Source organism: Dermochelys coriacea, chromosome 7 (genome assembly GCF_009764565.3).
Source record: "Dermochelys coriacea isolate rDerCor1 chromosome 7, rDerCor1.pri.v4, whole genome shotgun sequence".
NCBI lineage: Eukaryota > Metazoa > Chordata > Testudines > Dermochelyidae > Dermochelys > Dermochelys coriacea.
The window spans coordinates 94,693,479-94,713,809 of NC_050074.1; the positions used below are offsets into that span (position 1 = coordinate 94,693,479).

The window sequence follows — 20,331 nt, forward strand, 5'->3', positions numbered from 1 at the left end:
CGATCGCTCTTCCTGCTCTGTCATGAGTATCATCTCTGAAATGTATGCTTACACCCGTCTGACTGCAATCGGTAGCCTTACAATCAGTAGGTATTGGTGCTCGGAAACAAGGTAGCTCCGGGGACCCTTTATATAACACCTGTCCAGAAATCACTGACTCGCGGTTACCGTTATAACAATAAATGCCGGAGTAAGTAGTAGAAGTATGACAAGCACTTATCATAAAGTCTTACATTTGTACCTAGCTTAGGCACCGTTTCATAGAAATACGGCAAATGAATACAATTGGTTAAGATCCTCGATAACCTTCAAATTACAGCACTTTTTCTCCCCGTGTTTATTGCTCACTACTTGGCTGAAATGACTCTCACAATTTCTTTTGTAAATGAGTGACTATGCTGGGAAATGTTTAAAGGGGCACTCCGAGGTTCAAAGTAACATTTGTATCTAGAAAATGTCCTTGCATCTAATATCCATAGCACTGTAGTATATTAAAAGAGAAAGAAGTTTCAAAATCAAAAGAGCTGTCACTGTTTATTTATTTATTTACCCTATTTCACTCAACTTGGACGGTACAAGTAAACTATTCAGTTTCATTTTTGTCTAGTCAATTTCACTTTCTGATTCCCAGCCCAACCACAATAAACATTCGAGAGCGATTTTTTTAACGGAATCTAAATGTTATCCCCTAATGTCTAATGAATCCCCTTTTATGTTTGCTGGAAGGCATGACTCGGGGAGTATTTCTGCTTAGCATTTAGTAGCCTGGTTGCTTTGACAGTACCTGTTGTTGAACGACAATATTTCTGTGCCGCATCCACATTCTTTTGACTGTTTTCTAGTTCCGGGACACGACACTTAAATTTGCGGTTTTAAGCATAGGTTATTTCTAAATGGTGCAGCGTCAGCCCGGGAGGGCTAAGGGCTTTTAAAGTTTAGAGATTAATTGAAAGGTAGGTGAAGTCCTAATTCCTACATATGTATGCTTAAAAATCATTTATCGGTAAAGGGTTGAAACATAGGGTGAATATTATACACATGCCTGCATATCATGTAAATATGTGTATGCGGGTTGTTTGCTCTGCCCAGATGTGATATATATTTGTATATTATATGATTTCAGCCTAAATTTAATTTCCCTATTTTGTGTTTAAAATGCTCACTTTATTCCGATTCCTCCCACCCCTCCTCTGACCTATATAAACCAACCAGTGGTTGGTTAAGTTGGCGGCTTCTGAGCCCTCCAAAGCTGGCAGGACAGTTCTCTGCCTAATAGGGATGATCATTTTCTGGTGTCTTCGTATCCTCAGTGAATTGCCCTGGGAGCAGTGGCATGACCTCGGGGTTCTTTCCCATTCCCATACGCTGACCTGCTTGTGACCTACAACACGGACCGTGACATCTGAATGAACTCTGCGAGCAACTTCGCCAAGTTCACTGTCCATCAAATAACGAGATACGGTGGCCTGAGCACCGATAATTACCACAGGAAACCTTTATTATCGCCACAGCCATCTATTCTACAGTCGTCAGTCCGAAAAGAATCAAATGGTAAAGAGTGAAAGGGATAATTAAAGACATCTTGGAAGGGGGTCAAGAAATTAACAGCCTCATAGGAACAAACTTTGATTACAAGTAATAATTGCTACACTTCACTTGCAAATGCTCATGTTTATTTGAAAAACAACATCAGTTTCAAGTCTTTTTTTTACTAGGTTCACATTACGTTATTCAACCACCCGGTTACAGTGTTAGTGCTCAGGGTAATTATTTAGCGTGGTCCTGAAGAATCGACGATTACTTCTCATCCAAGCTGGAGGAGGAGGCTGCAGAGCTGCATTTGCCAGTCGGCTCCCCAGCCGATTAGTGCCTAGGTGAGCGGCCAGGTCCCACCGAAATAAAACGGAACTGGAGGTGGATCCAAGGTTCGCCTATTTTTTTTTTTCGAGGATCACAATAGCGTCAGTAGCGTTTGGATGGATCAGTTCAATGGTTGTGCTAATTAAAGTTAGTCATTGACACTTGTATCCACCGCCTACTGATTTCCCCTCCGTTCACCACAAAGATTCACCTTAAAGACAAGGTCAGGAGGGCAGAGGCTTCTGGTTCACTAAAGGGTCAACCTGCCAACAGCACTTAACTCCGACTTTCAGTACAACCTTTTCCAGATTTGACCTGTCACATTTGGTAGCCATGTTTCTGCTCTAGGTAGCTGAGATGTTGCAAGGAGTGAAATTATGTTACCCGACTTTCTGATATTTAATTAGAAATACTGATCCAGGTGAATTATCTGGGCGGTGGCTGCTGACACTCTGGTTTACAGAATAATAAATCATGTCGGTTGCTTTCAGGCAGTGGGTCACCATTTAAAGCAAGGGGGCTCAAATATTTTGACTTTTCTCATTTTGGGAGATTGCAGAAGGACGAGAAAGTTTGTTTAGGGCAGAAGTGTCATTCGAGAAAGTATCCTAGGAACCAGTGTGTCAGCCTTCACAAAGGGCAACTTCATCCTACGGATAACAGGTTTGGGGATGTAGGTGTTCAGTTCGACCTCTCAGATATCGGATACATTTTAATATTACACAAGAGCTTGACCTAGAGAAGGAGTAGCCATATTTTCCATTAAAATGTACGAAAATTAATTATCAGATGTTTCTACTTCCTTGCTTCCCCTCACCTTTTAGACAGACAGTATGTACTATGTGCCTAAGTCAAAGCCCAGCAAAGGCTGTCCATGGACAGTGCGCTGCCATCATGCCCTAAGTGAAAATGAAATCATGTATTCACTCATCTATACAAGTCATACTTAGTATTATCCTGAACTCTCCTCTCCATGCTCTAATGGAATTGCCATTTCCATTCATGGACATGAAAGGTAGGCATCACATTATAAAATATTTGTGAGAAATTCTTTTACAAGGAGAAAAAGAAAAATCCTGGAATTGAAGAGTAGGAAATGGCAAGGCAGACAGTATTCAGAGACCCTCTAATAGGCCAGTCAGCTCCCAACCTTAACTCCACCTGAATCCATATTTAAGCCATTGTATACCATATGATGCATGACAAATGGTCTTGTTGCTCAATGCTGCTCTGATAGTTATTATAATGTGACTCTCACTATAAATATTGAAATCATTATTCTGGAAGAGGTACCAGAGTGTATGCGCAAGAAATGGTTTTCGATCTTTAAAATCAGGAACTTTTCAGTCAGAGGCAAACATTTAAATGTCCCGACTCTTTAAATGTTTATTTTAAAAAGATCACTTCCCTGTTGAAATCTGATTCTCTCATGCAGGTTTCAACCTGCAACTAAACTCTAGTCTACTTTGACAATGGGTTTTAATGATGGATCCTTCAGAACAGCAGCACAGACCTTACTATAGTACAGTATTAATGTACAATATTAATATACGGTACTATCTGATGGACCAGAATGCATGTTTATCATATAGACTCTAACGGAAAGTGCAGGAGTGAGATGAAATACAAACTCTTTACATTAATCTATCGGAAGTTAGAGAGTTATCAGAAAGTTACAGATAATTGGGATGTATCTGACAAGTTTGGACCTGTCAGATTGCAGCGACTCCTTAGATTTTTCTCTTTTTACATATCCATGGAAATTTCTAAAAAGCTATGGCCCAATGTGAAGAACCCCACTCCCCTCTTACAAATACATGTATCCCATAGGGCATAATTCTTCTGCATGTGGAACAGGAAATTCCAGGCCATCTCTAGTCATGCTCTGTAATGAAAATGTGCTAGAGACAGTTATTTTTCTCTCTCTTCTGCATTTTTCTCTATCCGGTCAGAAGGAAGGGGGCAGGAGGGCTGACCAGGACAACTGTGTGGCTTGGAAGGATGTTCAGTGGATAGGGCGTTCCCCTAAACTTTCAAGAGTCAGGTGAGAGGTAGCAGATGAATCTATGTCCCGGGGGATTCTGTTTTAAAATCTAGAACAGTTGGTTTCTTTCCCCCAGCCAACACCTTTGAAGTTTAAGGAAACTGCATACTTGGATCGTGGACTCTTTCCCTGTGGTTTTGACTCCTCAGAGTGCAGCTGGGCCCTGATTTTCCCCACCGGGGGGTGCAGTGAGCATGGCACAAACCAAGCCTTTCTAGTGTGCAAGCGGACGAAAGGGAGATCTCACCGGATTGGCTGGAGCATCCGGAGCCCCTCTCCTGTTGCCGTGGTGGGCAGCAGCAGGGCACCGAGAAGGAAGGGACGGGTGGTCTAGGCCCCCTCTCAGCAGCTGGATCCCAGCCCCGCTGCGAAAAGGAAACGGGCCCGGGGCTCATGTGGCGCTTTCTGTGTCCGGTCGGTACAAATCCTGGTGCTTGTCCCCCGCTGCGGCGGCTTCCCCTCTTCGCCCTGCCCGCAGCCCGCCCCAGCGCCAGAGGCCTCGGCGGCGGCTCAAGCTTCCCGGGACCCCTGGCGGCGGGTGCTGGCGCCGCCGGGCTGCAGGGGGTGGAAGAAGAGCTGCAGCCCGTCCACGGGATGCACAATGGGCACAGTCTGCATCTCGGGGAAGCTGGGGGTGGCCAGCTCCCAGCGGGCCGTGCGGACCAGCTCGATGGCCAGCACCTTGAGGATGGCCTTGGCCAGCTCCTGGCCGATGCAGCTCCTGACCCCACCACCAAAGGGGATGTAATGGAAGCGTCCTGCCCCCTTGCCGTCCTCCTGCCGGGCCGAGCCAAACCGGTCCGGGTCGAAGCTCTCGGGGGGGCTCTGGTACACGGCCGCGGTCTCGTGGGTGTCTCGGATGCTGTACATCACGCTCCAGCCCTTGGGGATCTGGTAGCCCTGCAGGGGAGGCGGGAGAGGACCATCAGCTAAGGGGCAGCTGGCACTGGCGCTGGGGGCCCCTGGCCTTGCTGAGCTGCTAGAGGGAGCCCCGAGGCTGTGCTCTTGCTGCTAAGGATTGGGGCCCTGGGACCTGTCTCACTGAGAAACCTGCCCGATCCGTTCCCTTCGGCCGCCAGAGGGCGACACGCCGCCCTGCCTAGAGCCCCAGACCCAGCTCCCACGGACCTCCGCTAGAAACCGGCCCTGGCTTTCTCCAGGAAGGACGAAGATGCTGGGGTGTTGGGTGGGATGTTTAATTCAATCGGGACCGGGGTGCCTCCCTCTGGGGGCCCTGGATGCTAAACTAACCACTCTTTCTAATGCGGCAGCTTCAGATAAACTCCCCTGCAGGACACCGGGGTTAATGGAAATAACTCATTGCTCTTCCTCCGTGCAAAACCCTGCAGGAGCAGGCAGGGAACTGGGAGACCAGAATCCTGCTCGCCTAGCTCGGGCCACTAGTCCCAAGGACACAAACAGGACTCGTGTGATGACGCCAGCTGGATCCAGGGCCTGTTCCTTCAGCTCTTACTCAGACAAGCAGTCCCACTCCTGTTGTGTTCATTGGGGCTACGGTGCCTGAGCAAGACTTGCTGTCCTATTACTTGTAGAACTGGGCCTGCCGTGCGATTTTGCGGTTCTATACTGCTCTGTTTCGTTGTCATTTCTTGTATTCACGCTGTGGTATTGTCACATTTCGGTAGTCGCTGATTTAGGAAACTCAGTATCATTTGATTTTCAGGGAAGCCCAACACATTTTGGGGCACTATATAAATAAATTACAAATAAATAACCAATTATTTGATCTCTAGATGCTTTTACGTTTTCCGTTTTAAGTGGCCAGTTAGCTGTGTGCAACATTCCCCTGTATTCTGTGCTGCTTTCTATAACGTTAAAATGCAAAAAACAGATTCGGTGTAAATTTATTTTGCACTAACTCAGGTGTACCTCCAGTTGGCAAAATGTCATATCTTACATCTTAACAAGTGTTTCACACTAAAGATAAACTCGTTCTACAGACAAGTGTTAATAGTCGCACCGCTGCCATTATTAGGAAATCAGCCCTTTGAAATACCTAGAGGTCACTAGAGAGGAAGAAGAAAATGGTGTAAAACTGTCTGATAAGACACGCAGATACACATAATAAATTAACTAAAGCTGCTTGGCTCAAAGCCACACCCTAGTCTTTAAACAATTGCAGAACACAGATAACTTACATCCAGCTCAAAGGTCTGCAGGGCAGTTCTGTAGCCTCCAGAAACGGGCGGCAGCACACGAAGGACCTCCTTAATCACACCGTCCAAGTAGCGCAGACGGCTCAACTTATCCAAGTTCATCTCTGGCTGACAATGACACTCTGCCCCTGGAATCACTGGCCCTGTGGGCACCTCGAACCTGCTGGTCGGCTGGCCGGCTTCTTCTTGCCTGGGGTTTGAATAATGATCTTTTGTATTCAAACTAATTGCTTCTGGTGTCATTCTGGTTAACGTGGGCTCCTTAAGGAGAGGAGGCCGCCGGATAAAACTACCCCCGGCCTCTCCTCCTGCCTTTAGATCAAGTTGCTGACTTTGATTCTTCGGCGTCCCTTCTGGCGTGGAGCGGAGACGCTGCTGAAAGTCACTGTCCTTCCTTTCTTTCTCCTGGACCATTGGTGTACCTTGACAGGGTTCAATACATGGGCGGTTCTTTTGGGAGACTGTAGGTGAAAGGCAATGGCCCTGCCTATGCAATTCATGGGACACCAGTTCTTGTCTTATTTTTTCTATCGCCGAGGGGTGTTTCAGTAGCAAAAGGATCAGAGACGTGCTGGCACTAGCAGTGGTGAAGAAAGCAGCAAATATCAGCTCAATCGCTGACTCCTGAGAGATAATCAAAAGTGACAGTTTTAAATGCATTTGTGTTTTAATCTTCAAATCATACTCCCACCTGTTCCCTATGAGCACAGCTGTCTAACCCCACGTGGCCTGTCTTCATTTCCATCATTTGAGTGTTTAGAAACTAAAATCTCTTTAACTTTACAGGACTTGCGTTCTTTTGCTAACTGAGCATTATACTGCACGTCTACCACTTATGTAATGGATTGTTTATTTCACTATTCCTTACGAACCTGCAAACATTATCAGTAAAAAGAGAAAGAAGAGGAGAAAGAACCTGGCTGAGAATTTTGTGAGCAAAGGTTATCCTCACACTTCGCCGTAGAGATTTGTCCTCAGACGCACACCAGGGGTCTCCGTCTGCCAGACTCTACATTTGATATGTACCGATTCTTCCACTTTCTTAGAAAAATAATCTCCAGAATGGCATGTCTTCTACATTGGTAATGGTGGATATTGGTCCGGGAGTCCTAGGTTCCTATGCTATCATCTAAAACAGGTAATGTTTGTTCAAATGTCCCCTGAAGTCAATGTGAAGACATCATGTACATGAATAGAACTGGACTCAGGCCAACAGTGAGGTTAAAGTAATAAGAAACTTGCTGTGTCATCATAATGTATGTATGTGAACCTCTGCAGATCTGTAGCAAATAGAGAGTTACCTAGATACAGATGTTTGGCAAATCCCGGATTCTTCGCTTGCCCCAGAGGCAAGGGCATGTCAGAGTCTGTAGATTAACAAACTTTCTTATTGCTCGATGACAATAGTGGAACATCTAAAATCCTGTCAATGATCTTCGATGGTTCAAAATTCCCTGAGGCTATCAACCTTTCTCCCATACAGCCACACTGTGCATAGATGTGCCGCCACTTGAACTAAATCGCCTGGGCTGGATTCTGCCAGGTGCTGAGCTAAACATTAAGGGAATTCTCCTACTCATGTGTGTCAAGTTAAGGGCTTTGCTGGATTGCCTGACAGTGTTCAGCATCTGGCAGAACCAAGCCCTGTATAACAAGTAATGGGACAACCACGGAAGAACTCCAGACACTCCGCATGCCTCCTTCCTATGCTATTTAATGTTGTGTGAAAAACAAGCCTAAGGATCCAATTGCTTCCTAGAAGCAAAAACTGAGGTGTGTTGCAAAGGAAAACAACTGACCCAATTGTCCATACGATTCTTTACAGACACGTTTGTCACAGTGTGGCTCTGGTAACTCTGCACAAAGCCAAGCTACAGAATGATCCCAGACAATCAAAGCGGAGTATCTGCACCGACAGTAGGCAAAAGATCCATCAGGCATAGATCCTCACAACCGTACAATCAGGGCCTTCTAAGGCCTCCCTTAAAATATTACAGGAAACCAGCCAGGCCCGAGCTAAGTCATGGAAGGTTAAATACTGGAAGTTTCTTAGCTCCCCTTTCTCTTTCTCACCCATACAGAAATCAAAGGAAAAAGTGCAGGTTTAGGATGTGAACTATGACTATGAAGCCAGCATTCGAAACTATGACCGAAATATTTCACAGTAACTATTTTGCCTTTCTGTAACTATGTCTATCCTAGTTCTGCCTCTCTAATGCACACTCAAGGGACTGCAGTTGCTGTGTATTCACAAGGCTGAGCATCACACCTCCCAGATGTTGTGTAGAATACACACAGTTATGCACAGAATATACACCCAGTTAAGCCTCCCTAATAGCTGCTAAGGTAAAGGGAAGAGAGACGAGTTGGGTGAGGTAATATCTTTTATTGGACCAACTTCTGCCCAGGAGAGAGACAAGCTTTGCAGTTACAACACACCTGCATACCGTGTATAAGGAACTTGGGATTTCCAGAGACTGCCGGTGATGATCTGGAGGCAAAAAGAGGGCTGTAGGGCGTGACCTAAGGGTGGGAATGTCTCCAGGACCAACAGCCCCCCTCCAGGTGAAAGCCTATAAGAAGGGAAGGGGTGAATCCCAAACACAGCTGTGAAATCCTGGCCCCATTGAAGTCTATGGCAAAACTCGCACGGACTTCAATGAGGCAAGGACTCCACCCCAAGGCTTCTCCTCTATCGCCCTGCCCCGCATAAACATCGGCCAGCTGGCGGCGCTCTGGCCGGGACAGAGCCTTGCAAAGGATGGGCAGAATGATCCCGGACTGAATGGGGGACATGGGGAAAGCCATGGTGGAGGAGCCGATTGGACACAATGTGACTCCTGCGCAGGTTTCGTCTCCCTACGAACCGGCCCAGCGGCGGGGACGAGGGACAGGCTTTCCGCGGAGCTTGTTTCCTTTTACGAATATACATCTGGCCCGGGAATACCTCGCAGCGCCGAAAGGTCCGATTTCCTATGAAGGGGAGGGGAAGACCCACACACACACACACACACACACACACGGCCATTCCGCTTAAAGCCCGCAAGTCCCCGGAGCCGATCCCGCTAGGCCGGGGCATTGCAGGGGTCCCATAGCAAGGGTTTTCCTTTGCTACCAGACCGGGGCACCGCAGCTTAGCTAGGGCCGGTTTGGCGGGGCAGGGGGATTTGTCGGTGTGCTGGCTCTCCAGGATGTATAACATGCAACAGATCGGGGGCTGCTCCCCCCCCCCCCCATGTGTGCACGTGGCTCCCGTAGACACTAGCAGGAACTGGGCATCCCCGATAACAAAACCTCCGCCGTGCTACGGCGTTTGTGCTCTGCCCGCAGTGTCCGGGCTCTCCCACGCCAAGCTCCGCTCCGTAAAGCGTAACACCTTCTGCAGCCGCCTCAAAGCAACGGCTGTCACGGCTGCATCGGGGGGAGGCTGAGCTCCTCCCTGTGTCAGTCTTTACAATGCTAATATTGAACTGAACATTGTGTCACCGCACAAAGGATGAAAATTCAAGCAGTTCGCAGCGAATGAATGCGGCGGGAAAGAACGTCCTGGCGCGAAGATATTTTATTCACCGACAAAGCATTTTATTTATTCTTTTAGAGCCAACACAATTGGGTGTTTTGTAGACCTCACCTAGCCTCTTATTCAGTCTGGTTCATTATGGAAACAGCCTCAGGATTATCCTGTTTTCCTTCAAACGTTAATCTCACCTTTGTTGTGACTTTAATGCAAGGGGTTATAGTTTAATTTATTTTAGTGCATTCTCAGAAAGCAAAAGGCCCAATCCCTGCCACCGTGCTGTACCCTACGCTGCTATGATAAGGGATGTGCTCTTTTCCCTTTCTGTGGCTTCCGGCTTTTTCTGGTGGTGTCGATAAAACGGTGGGCTTTTTAACCTGGGTTGTTACAAGTCCTGATTTTGTAAAGCACATGCTGCATTCATTCCCCGAGTACAATTCCCAGCATCTCTCGGGGGTGGAAAGTGCTCTTTGAAAAGTATTTAAACACAAAGCCAGTCAGGAAATTAATGTACACTCTCAGAGATGTGTAGCCAGTGCTATAAAGCAACTACGATTTTCTACCTAGTCAGATCATTCCACTATATTCACATTCCACCGTCATTTTATTTTAGTAAAAGGCGCTGCCACATTAGACAGTAACCATAAATTATTTTATAATCCGCAGGAAAGTTTCTTTAAATGCATCTGATGTAGGAAGTTTCTAACTGCACCGCATACAGAAGTGCATATCAGTATACTAACCCACGCTGACTCCCTGCCCATCCCTGTTATCTCGACTGGGATGAACCACACCAGCCTCTTAGCTTTGGCTTTATCCGTGGGGGCTCTCCAATTGCTCATATAATTATTTTTGAATAACGTGCATTAGGGATACCTGGGTATAATCTGGCAAATATTACATTACAGATACCCGTGTTTAATTTCACAAATATAGTTATATTCATCTCTTTTGACTAATGTCACATATACCTCTTCTAATCACATCTAGCTGCTCCTGGAGAATATTGTTGAGCATTAATTACAAATTAGCGCATTCTTTTTGTCCAATAGTTTAGATTTTCTTAAACATCGAGATTGAATTTATTTGGTCATTTTAATTAATCTCTAAAATAGACTATTCTCCTTGTAAACTAGTTATTCAATGTACAACTGCTGCGCTACACAACCCGTGGCAAACACCCTCTTTTACTCAGGAGAAAAGTAGTTTATAGTTCCCTATTTGCAGATTGGATTCCCCTTCATGGAGTTCCACATAGGATAGGATTTGAACACAAACAAATAAACCAACGAAACCTCTTCATCAGGACAGCATTGTCCCATTTTAAATACCGGGAAAGTGAACCACAGAGAAGTGAATGGGAAGGGACAGAACCCACATCTCCTGGCTACCAGTCCAGTGTTTTATCTACTCAGCCACGTTGCCTCCCCACAAAGAATCCTGCCCCCTGGCTCAAGCCAAACGGTGCTCTTTTTGTGACACACTCAAGTGAGAAGATGCCGGGAATGGGGAAAATTGGAGAGGAAAAGACCCTCTAATGGGTCCTTCTCCTGCCAACGCAGGATTGTTGGAATGGCCCTGTGGTATAAGGTCTCTGTTACTTAATTTGCTATGATGTTGTTGCTTTGTAGCATAAGCTAAACTGATGGAGCTGGGTGTTCTGTCGCTGGCCATTTTGCTGCCTACACTAAACACCTAAGAATCTCAGGAAATGCATAATGACTTTTACTGCTATTAGGAGGGATGCCAACAAACAGTGATGAGTTTCCATGTGGAGACAATGCAATTCTGTCCACACAATTCTAGATTTTCAGAAGCAAAGATTCAGAAACTTTACGAAAACAGGTCACCTGCTCCTAGGAGATAAAGATCCGGGGTGAAATCCTGACCCCGTGGGAGTTCATAGGAGTTTGGAGTCAGCTGAGCCAGGATTTCATCCCGGAGGAAGCTAAGCAGCGTCGTTTTTACCATACAAGTTAATAGTATCTTATACCCTGAAACTGGCTTTACATATGCTTGGAAAAGAAGGTGACTTGGAAGGCCGTCAATATTTTGGCAGTTCTGCCAATATGGCAGCCAAACATGCCTGTTTTTTGGAAGCCCAGGGTACTAAGGATAGAAGCTGATTCTCAGCCAGAGAAGAGAAAAATAGGTTTCACAGTAAGTCCTGATTCTGGATTGATATCTCCATATGATATCCTAAAACTCAAAATTATAAATGTACTTAAATCAGCTACTGCACACGCTCAAAATTATCCCAGAACTTCATAAACACTAGTTCCAATTTTTATATATGACACCAACAGTGACACCCAGAATAGCCTGGTGGTAGGCACTGACTCAATACTAAAGACAAATATTTTCTCAATTCTTAGGCAAAATTCCCATTGCTTTCAACTGGGAGCTTTGCCTGAGTAAGAACAATAGGATTTGACTTAAATCATGGTGCTGTCTCATGTTCACTATTCCACAGAGCAGATCCACATTCTGAGTAATATAATTAACCAGCTGGTCCTAGGGAATGACCCAGAGTCCATCATTCCATCTCAGGAGTCATTTTGATATATTGTTTCAAAGATTTCTGTGTTTACTGCCACCAGAACACAGTGGCATGATCCATAGGCCTCGCTGCAATAGGCATGAAAGTATGTGAGGACTGCACAATCGGGTCTATCATATCAAAGATAATATTTTGAAGTGTATTGAGAATACATGGATACACAAGGAGCCCCATCGGAGCTGCACAAACCTAGCGGTATTCTAGTAAAACCAGGCAGATACCTGGAAGAAAAGCCAAGAGGATAAGGTAGGAGGGCAAAAGAGGCATTTATTTACTTTTAAAATATTAACTTAGTTCAAATGCAAAGCAATTTAACCATGAAAAGGATGTCTGTAGGGCTGGCACACTCTTCCTAAGTGTCCACCTCACCAGCTGTCTGCTGAGGCTTGGGAACTGGTGGGATGCTACAAAGCTCACCCTTTTCTGCTCAACATCTACCTTAAGTGTTGGGTGTCCAATCTCTCTTTCAACATCCTTGCATTTCTATGGGGTTTGGTTTTTTTTTTTCCAGACTCTTATTTCATCATGATGGATAAGCGATGTTTAGTGCCCAGGGGCACTTAAGGTGAGGAAGACAGTTAACTACAAGCTTTGTTATTGTTTGTGATGGATTCTCCCAGAGTGGGTAAAACAAAGGCAGAGACCAGCAGATATCAGGTGCCCCCCAAGCAAACTGCTTTAAAGACAGAAACAAAACAGCAAAGGAGATTCTCTTTACCTTCAGCTCCTGCATGGTGAATTCTTTGCCATGCTCCTTGGCACTGTTTATTAAGAAATCCAGAGCATCACCATGACCTTCCAAGTTCTTTCTTTGTAGTTTTTCCATTATGGCTTTCTCCATGTACTCATGTAACATATTCCGGGCTTTGATCCCCTGCGAAGAGTCAGACATGGTTGTTCAGAGACTGTCCAAACCCACCCATAGTGAAGCACTGTAAGAAAAAACCCAGAAAAAGACCCTACCCAGGATGAATAGCACTCAAGGACCCCAAGAATCCTATCCCTCTTATTCTAATACCAATAGCTCAAATCCACTCTCCTTTTGTGCTCTGAGTGTGCTTCAATCTGACACCTCGCAACTAAAAGACTAGGAAGGACAAATTCATTTGTCTATGCTAGAGACACAAGGTGGGTGAGATAATATCTTTTATTGGACCAGTTTTTGTTGGTGAGATAGTCAAGCTTCAGAGCCACACAGAGCTTTTCTTCAGGTCTGGGTTTGTCTTTGTTGACACTACTTGGCACTGGGCAGATAGACTGTTGGGAATTGGGTAATTTCTCCCTGTGCTATTCCAACACACCCTGTAAAGGGAAATACTGCCCAAGGAACACTTGGGGGTGGGGGGGAGAGGGATGCAGTGAAACTAGAGGGCTGATGCCACAGTGACCTCTTGATGACTCCCATGAACAAACTCAACTTCTGCTATGTCCAAAGGAGGCCCTCTGGTACCTGGATAAGAGAGGATGACTTGACAAGCCTAACCCAGTCTAATGTTGGCCTCCAGAAACTTTCAGGGGCTTTTCAAAGGCAGTGACAAAGGGATTCGCTATTTCAGATAAGTATACTAGCTAAATATGTAATAATCACACCCAATTGGTTGTGTGAAAATGTATCTGTCAGAAGGCTGCATTTCCATTAAAGTAACCCTCCATGCAACCAAACATCTAACAGGATATGGAGGAGTCAACTCCAAAGCTGTCACTATGTGAAATGGAATTGCATTCAGAATGCAAGGTGTGTGGTTCTGTAACAAGAAGCCTGTCTCGTGTGGGCCTCATCCATCTAGAGATCACTCTACCGCAGAAGCCCAGAGGCAGGATAATCTAACCTGAAAGAAACCTATGCACAGATTTTGCTAGAATTATATTATAATAGAGTCATATACAGGAGGTCAGACTGGATGACTGGTGGTCCCTTCTGGCATTAAACACTATGACTCCATAATAATATTGTCACAGACCACCAACACTTGCACAGTAAACAGAACAACCAAAATTAGACCAAAGTATTATAGCCAAGGTTGCTCTATTCTTACCATTACAAGACCCTGTTTAGATGCATATAGCTTTGCCAAACTTAAAACTGTTTGGGATGAAATTTTTTCCATATCATGTCTGCATCAGGCTGAAGTATTTTAGCAATTTTTGGCCCAAATGGTTCAGCCTTTTCCATGAACTAGTGAAAAATATGTTGTTTTACCCGTGTTAAAAGATTTTGGCAATCTTGAAGAGTCTCTAGCTCCAACAGGGATTTGGTGCAGGGATGAGAAATTTGTCAGGGTGTGCTCCTTATGTCAGGGATGAGCCATCCCTGTGAAAATTCACCCACATTTGGACAAGTTATAAGCCTTTGACTCTTGCTAGATCTTGACAGTTAAAAACTCTGGAAATTCCATCTGCCCTGGGCATGCTCCAGCTTGGGGCTGCAGGGAGCTGAGATGACTTCAACTGAAATTGTAACTCTGGGCTGCTGCAGGCCATGCCAGAGTCAGGCACTGGAACTGAAAGCATGAGAACTTTCTCTCCTATGCTCTTCATGCTCTGTCCCCCCTGCAGGCATCAAGATAGCATATAAGGGGAAGCAGCCTGATTTGAATGCAGAGGGGACAAAAGCCAGATGGGGGCGTAGATTAGAAGGAGGCTTTGAAGAGAAGACACAGGACTGAGACTGAAGGCTGTCCCCGGGGGAAGAAAGGAGAGGATAAACTGAGACTAGGTATTGAGATGTGGGAGACTGGGACTAATTGGACAAAGAGACTAGGACTGGCAGCTGGGAGGGGTAAGATGGACTGGGAGCTGGATGGGATGCGGGGTGGATGGTTCATAGGTTTTAAGGCCAGAAGGAACCATTAAATCTAATGTGACCTCAGAGGAGACTGTGACTAGCTGGACAAGGAAAATGGGAACCAATGGAATGTGGGGAAGGACATGAAGAAAGGAAAGACAGATCTGAGAAGGAATCTGGGGGAAAACTGGGATTGGCTGAACAAACAGACTGGGACAAAGAGCCTGGGGAGAGAGAGAAGACTGGACCAGGAGCCAGGGGAACTGGGACTGGCTGGGCATTGGACAAGGACACAGGGCCTGGCTGAACTGGGCCTGGCTGGGCAAGGAGATTGGGAATGGAGGGGATATTGGGAGTAGAAGGGGACAGGGTAGAAAGGAGAAAGCTTGTGGGGTGGGGGAGGAGGGAAGAGGCAGAGGAATCTGTGCCCACTAGACACACTCCCCTCCAGTACCTAAAATTGAACCCAAGATTCATGAATCTCACCATTCCTTTGCTGTCAGCAAATATCTCTGAAACCCTCTGGCAAAGTGAGTGTGTCCTGCTTCTCTAGTGCTAGTCTACATAGAAAATGATCAGTTATTCTGTTAGCTCATGTGGCAGAAGTCTATTGGGTAGATCTAAAGGTTCCCACCCTGTTGATGACCCATGTGAATGGCAATATGATGCCACATGACAGAAGTTCTGTTTTTTCCTTTTTTTTCAAACTCCTAGGAAATTACACACAAAAAATTGTGTGTAATGCACACACCCAAGAAATCATCCAATGTAATTAAATCTGCAGATGAAGCTCCCTATAGTGATAGACTCAAGAAACTCCATCTATTTAGCTTAACAAAGAGAAGGTGAAGGGGTGAATTGATTACTGCTTGTAAGCTCATACATGGGGAACAAATATTTAATAATGGGCTCTTCAGAGAAAGGTATAGAACACAATCCAATGGAAGCTGAAGCTAGACGCCTTCAGACAGGAAATAAGACCTATATTTTTAATGGTGAAAGTGATTAGCTCTTGAAACAATTTACCAAAGGTCCTGGTGGATTGTCTGTCACTGAACACTTTTAAATCAAGATAGGATGTTTTTCTAAAAGATCTGCTCAGGGTATTATTTGGGGGGAAGTTCTATGTCCTGTGCTATACAAGAGGTCAGAGTAGAAGGTCACAATGGTCCCTTCTGTCATTAGAATCTATGAATCCCTTTCTAGCCCTCTCCCACCTCATAACCCACAGAACTATAGCACAAACAAGTCAACAGACTATATACTATTCAGGTAATAAATAGATGTTAGCAAGGACTATCTCAATCGAAGGAAGTGGCATTCTCTGAACCAGCACACAGGTGCCGAGAACTTGTGTGCTCCCGATGTACCATGATAATAGCAAAGCCAATGGAAAAGAATTGGACAGATCACTATCCTGCTGAGAATATTGCATCACAGAACTGAAATTTACTCAACGGAAAACTCTAGATGTAACATGCTTAGCAATCAAACATTATATAAGAATAAATTGAAGCCAACAACACAGAGAGGTGCTGGAAGTAAATATATAGAAAACAAATAAACAAAAAGAAATAGCTAGGAGGAGGAGTAATTAGAGAATAGTCTGTAATAAGAGAACAATCCAACACTTTATAAAAAAACAGTGCAAAAGAAATGGGGCAAAATCTAACTGATCACTGCAACTAATACAGCAATGAAACCTGTTTAAAACGTGACTCGTTACCCACTCAGGGACATGTCAGGGGTAAGATATCCAAAGAGGGAATTCCTGAGGGGACGGGAGGACGGGGAGAAGGCGATTCACTCTATTTTAAAACGGCAATGGCGATCCACCTTTCATTACGAAAGTTAGAACACATGTATGGACCCTTATGGGGCAGGGTAAGAGTGCGTGGTGGGCTTTCATGGCTCTGTGTTATTTACAGTTCTCTTTAACTTCCTGGAGAGAAACCTTGGCTTTGTTGGCTACTTTGGAGCTGGACTTTTTTTTTTTTAAAAGCAATGCAGCCTATATTCGGTAGGTTGCAAAAAGACAGAGCAGAGGGAAGCAAAGCGGAGCGAGTCGGGCATGTAACCCGGCACCAGTACCTTGCGCAGCCCACTGAACGGTATGTTCAGGGGCAAGGAGAACAGGTTCTCCACCAGCTGCTCAAAAGTTTTGGCCAGGTCCTTAAACTGCTTTTCTTCCAGGCTGAGGCCCAGCAGAACCCGAGCTGCAACGCGGAAAGTCAAAGTTTTAGCAGAGGAATAAACCGCGATGGAGCCAGGCTCCCTGCACCAGCCCCGCAGCTCCCAGCTCACGACCTTCTGGATCCCAGGGAGGTAGCTCTCCAGGGCAGCGCGGCTGAAGACTCGAGCCAGGATCTAGGGAGAGGGGAGGGAAGAGAGTTAAGGCTGGTGGTGCTGCTGGCGCTGTCTCCGACCTGCAGCTGCACAGCCAGGGGAACTGGGGCTACCCACTTGGCAGCCGCCGCCAATTGGCTTCCTGCTGGACCGAGCTGCCGGCTCAGCGACGAGCGCCTGGCCACGAAGCGGTGTGGGCTTCGCAGGCTGCACAGGGGTGAATTACAACCGCCTTCCCGGGACCCTAGGCCTCCGCCCCGCTCACGCAGCCCCTCGCTGCCTGCCCCCCCCCACCCCCCCGCAACTCCAGAGGAGTTTTACACACGGCTCCAAGCGCCGCCCTCCCGGGTCAGAATCCTGCGCAGCGCTGTGCCGGGCCTTGCCCTGGCCGCCTGCCCTCCCCGAGCGCAGGGCCGCCGCGGAGCGCACCTTTCTCCTCTGCCGGTGCAGCTCGCCGGTGGAGTTGAGCAGGGTGTTGGAGCCCAGGATGATCTGGGTGCTCTGGGGCCACTGGGTGCTGACCAGGCTGTGCTCCCCCAGCAGGATCTTGCGGACGTTCTCCGCCCCGGTCACTCGGATGACAGGCTTGCCCAGCAGGTGGGTCTTGAACACGGGGCCGTACTTCTCCCGGCGGGAGCTGTGGAAGCTGGAGCCCTGCAACCAGCCGGCAAGTCAAGCGGAGAGCCCACCACCGGGGCCGCTGGGTCAGGCTCGGATCCCGCCAGCCCGACCCCGGGGACAGACTCAGCGTGGCTGGCTGCGGAGCCCCCTGGCCCCATCCAGGCCCGCGGCTCCTCGGGAGCGGGAGGGGAGCTCGCTGCGCGGAGCCTGGCGCCCTCCGCCGCGAAGTCGGCAGGGCGGGGGGGGGGGCCAGCTCCGGGGCCCACGTGGCTCAGGAATGAAAAGCATTTCAATCCCTCCCTCAGGTTTCAGTTAGTTCTGGGCGTCCCAGGAGCAGCCCGATCCTAGGGGGCTGGGGTCGGAAGGGAGGGGGTGGGGAGCCACCTCCCGCCCGCCCCCAGCAGCCACCTGCCTGACTGCCCGCAGCCCCCGCCGCAGGGGGACACGTGCTCTCGTTCATACTTTACCTGGACCAGCCAGTGCAGGGTCTCCCCGAAGAACGGCCACCCCATGGAGCCTTGCGGGAGGGGCAGAGCGCTGCCCCGGTCCCTGCTCAGAGTCCACCTGAGAGTCCACAAGTGCCGGGCCACGGTGAGGAGGAGCCCCAGGGCCAGCACGGCGGTGAGCGCAGCTTCGAGCCAGGACAACGCGCTGATCCCCGCCGGCAACATCCTCGGCTCCCGGCCGCGGCTGCCGCAGCCGGATGCCCTTTGTCGCTTGTCCCCGGGCAAAGCACCTCTGCAGCGGGCTGGGGGAGCAGCGGACTAGGCTGCCGGGAGGGAAGGAGCAAGACAGGCGAGCCCTCGATTTCACGGTGCCTGGAAAAGCCCCACGATCGCGCGCGTGGCTTGGGAGCTGTTCGGGCTTTGGAGAAAGGTGCCCAGGCTCCGTCCCTGCCCGTCTCGGCTGCCGCCTGGGCTACGTGCCCTCGAGCGGGTGAGTGGACGGACACGGGCCCCTTGGCAGAGACGAGTGATTCCGAGTTAAAAAAAGATCAGCCGCTGGGGTGCGATAGATTTACTGCCCGGGGCGAAGCGCGGCGCTGCCCCAAAACGAACCGCACTTCAACGCGCGGCAGCTGGCGGGCAGACAGTTCCTTTTCTCCGAGCAAAGCCGGATCCGCTACTCCAACAGAGACCCTATACAGCAAGCGAGTCTCCTCTAAGCTAACGTGTCCGCCTCACTCCACTGCCCCGCGGGTCCCAGGTTTGCTAGAAACCAGAGCTTCAGGATGCTGAGAGCAGCAACCCAGGGCTCCGCTGGAGAAACTTCCCGGCTTAATAGGTGGTTGGTGGCGACTCCCCTAGCGTGGAGCAGCCCGCACTTCCAGGTGCGGCAGCCAGCATCCGGCTGACTTTCTCACTTCATCCCCAAAGGGAGAGCTACGCCTCTGCCAGAACGGCACCAGCAAAGCGACATCTGCCAAAGCCCCTGCGGGGCGAAAGAGAAAGAGGCTGGGTACTCACGGCTTCCCATAACTTTCGTGGCGATCGCAAAGGCGAATGGTCCGCCGGAAAAGTCTGCAGCCCAGTCCCGCTGCCTCCTTCCTCTCGCCGTCTCTGTCCTTTTTAACTATTCTCGGCCTTTACCAGTTTTATATAGATATTGGGTGCCTACTCGCCGATCCACCTTCAGAGATGACGTCTTTGCTGCGTACTTAAAGAGCTTGACACAGGGCAATGATTGGAGCCCGTGAGAAGTGAGGGTATTGATTGAAAGAGTGTGGGGAGCTGAAGAGGGGAGAGAGCTGCTGTGACAGATCCCTGCAGCTGGAGGGCTGGGACCCAGGTAACCAATGACAGCCAATCCATAGTGTCACTCACTTTCTCATCCTCACCACCGCAAGCCTGCGTGCCCCTCCGAGTCCAGCGGGGCACAGCGCCGCAGCCTGTAAAGCCCCTCGCCTTTCCCCCAGACAGGGCCGGCTCTAGGCTTATTGCCGCCCCAAGGTCCGAGAGCGCAACTGCCCAAGGGGGGAAAAAAAAAGGGTGGCCAGAATGTCGCCCCTTGAAAAGTGCCGCCCCAAGCACGTGCTTGGTTTGCGGGTGCCTAGAGCCAGCCCTGGCCCCCAGAGCCCCTTGTCTACCACTTACTCCACCGAAACCCCCCCCCCCCAGGATCCGTGTCATTCGTTGATGTTGATGCTACTGGAGATGGGACAAAGATCTCAGCCCGATCGACGTGAAGTGATCCGTTATTTTAATAGTGTTTCAGGGGGAACGCTGCTCTCCAGCTCTCCTTTCCTCTCCAGGGCTCTCCCTGAGCCCCGTCCCCCCCACCCGCCCCTTGCTCATTTGCAGTTCATTCAGGACCCCCGTGTGCAAGGCGGAAAGTGTTTTACTAGAAAGCAGCGCTCGCAAACGGATGTTTGAGACTTGCACACTTCGTTTCCCCACCCCAACGGGCGCCTGCCAGCCCCGC

At 48.2% G+C, this 20,331-nt stretch overlaps 1 protein-coding gene across 1 annotated transcript; it reads right to left on the reverse strand.

The window, feature by feature from the left end:
- Nucleotides 1-1,090: 1,090 nt before the first annotated feature.
- LOC119859520 (cytochrome P450 26C1) lies at nucleotides 1,091-20,149 on the reverse strand. The gene is made up of 6 exons (XM_038411736.2): nucleotides 18,378-20,149; nucleotides 17,719-17,943; nucleotides 17,035-17,310; nucleotides 12,877-13,032; nucleotides 6,064-6,705; nucleotides 1,091-4,804 (listed from the first exon to the last, which is right to left on the reverse strand). The coding sequence occupies exons 1-6, from the start codon at nucleotides 18,579-18,581 to the stop codon at nucleotides 4,415-4,417; spliced, it is 1,893 nt and encodes a 630-aa protein (XP_038267664.1). The 5' UTR covers nucleotides 18,582-20,149; the 3' UTR covers nucleotides 1,091-4,414.
- Nucleotides 20,150-20,331: the final 182 nt, after the last annotated feature.

What these genes read in the sequence shown, in the direction of transcription:
- LOC119859520 (XM_038411736.2), bottom strand. Translation starts at nt 18,581, where the DNA reads ATGTTGCCGGCGGGGATCAGCGCGTTGTCCTGGCTCGAAGCTGCGCTC. An exon ending in TGCACCGGCAGAGGAGAAAG is followed by an intron (nt 17,311 to 17,718) that starts GTGCGCTCCGCG and finishes CCCTCTCCCTAG; the next exon opens with ATCCTGGCTCGAGTCTTCAG. An exon ending in TCACCATGCAGGAGCTGAAG is followed by an intron (nt 6,706 to 12,876) that starts GTAAAGAGAATC and finishes ATTATCTCTCAG; the next exon opens with GAGTCAGCGATTGAGCTGAT.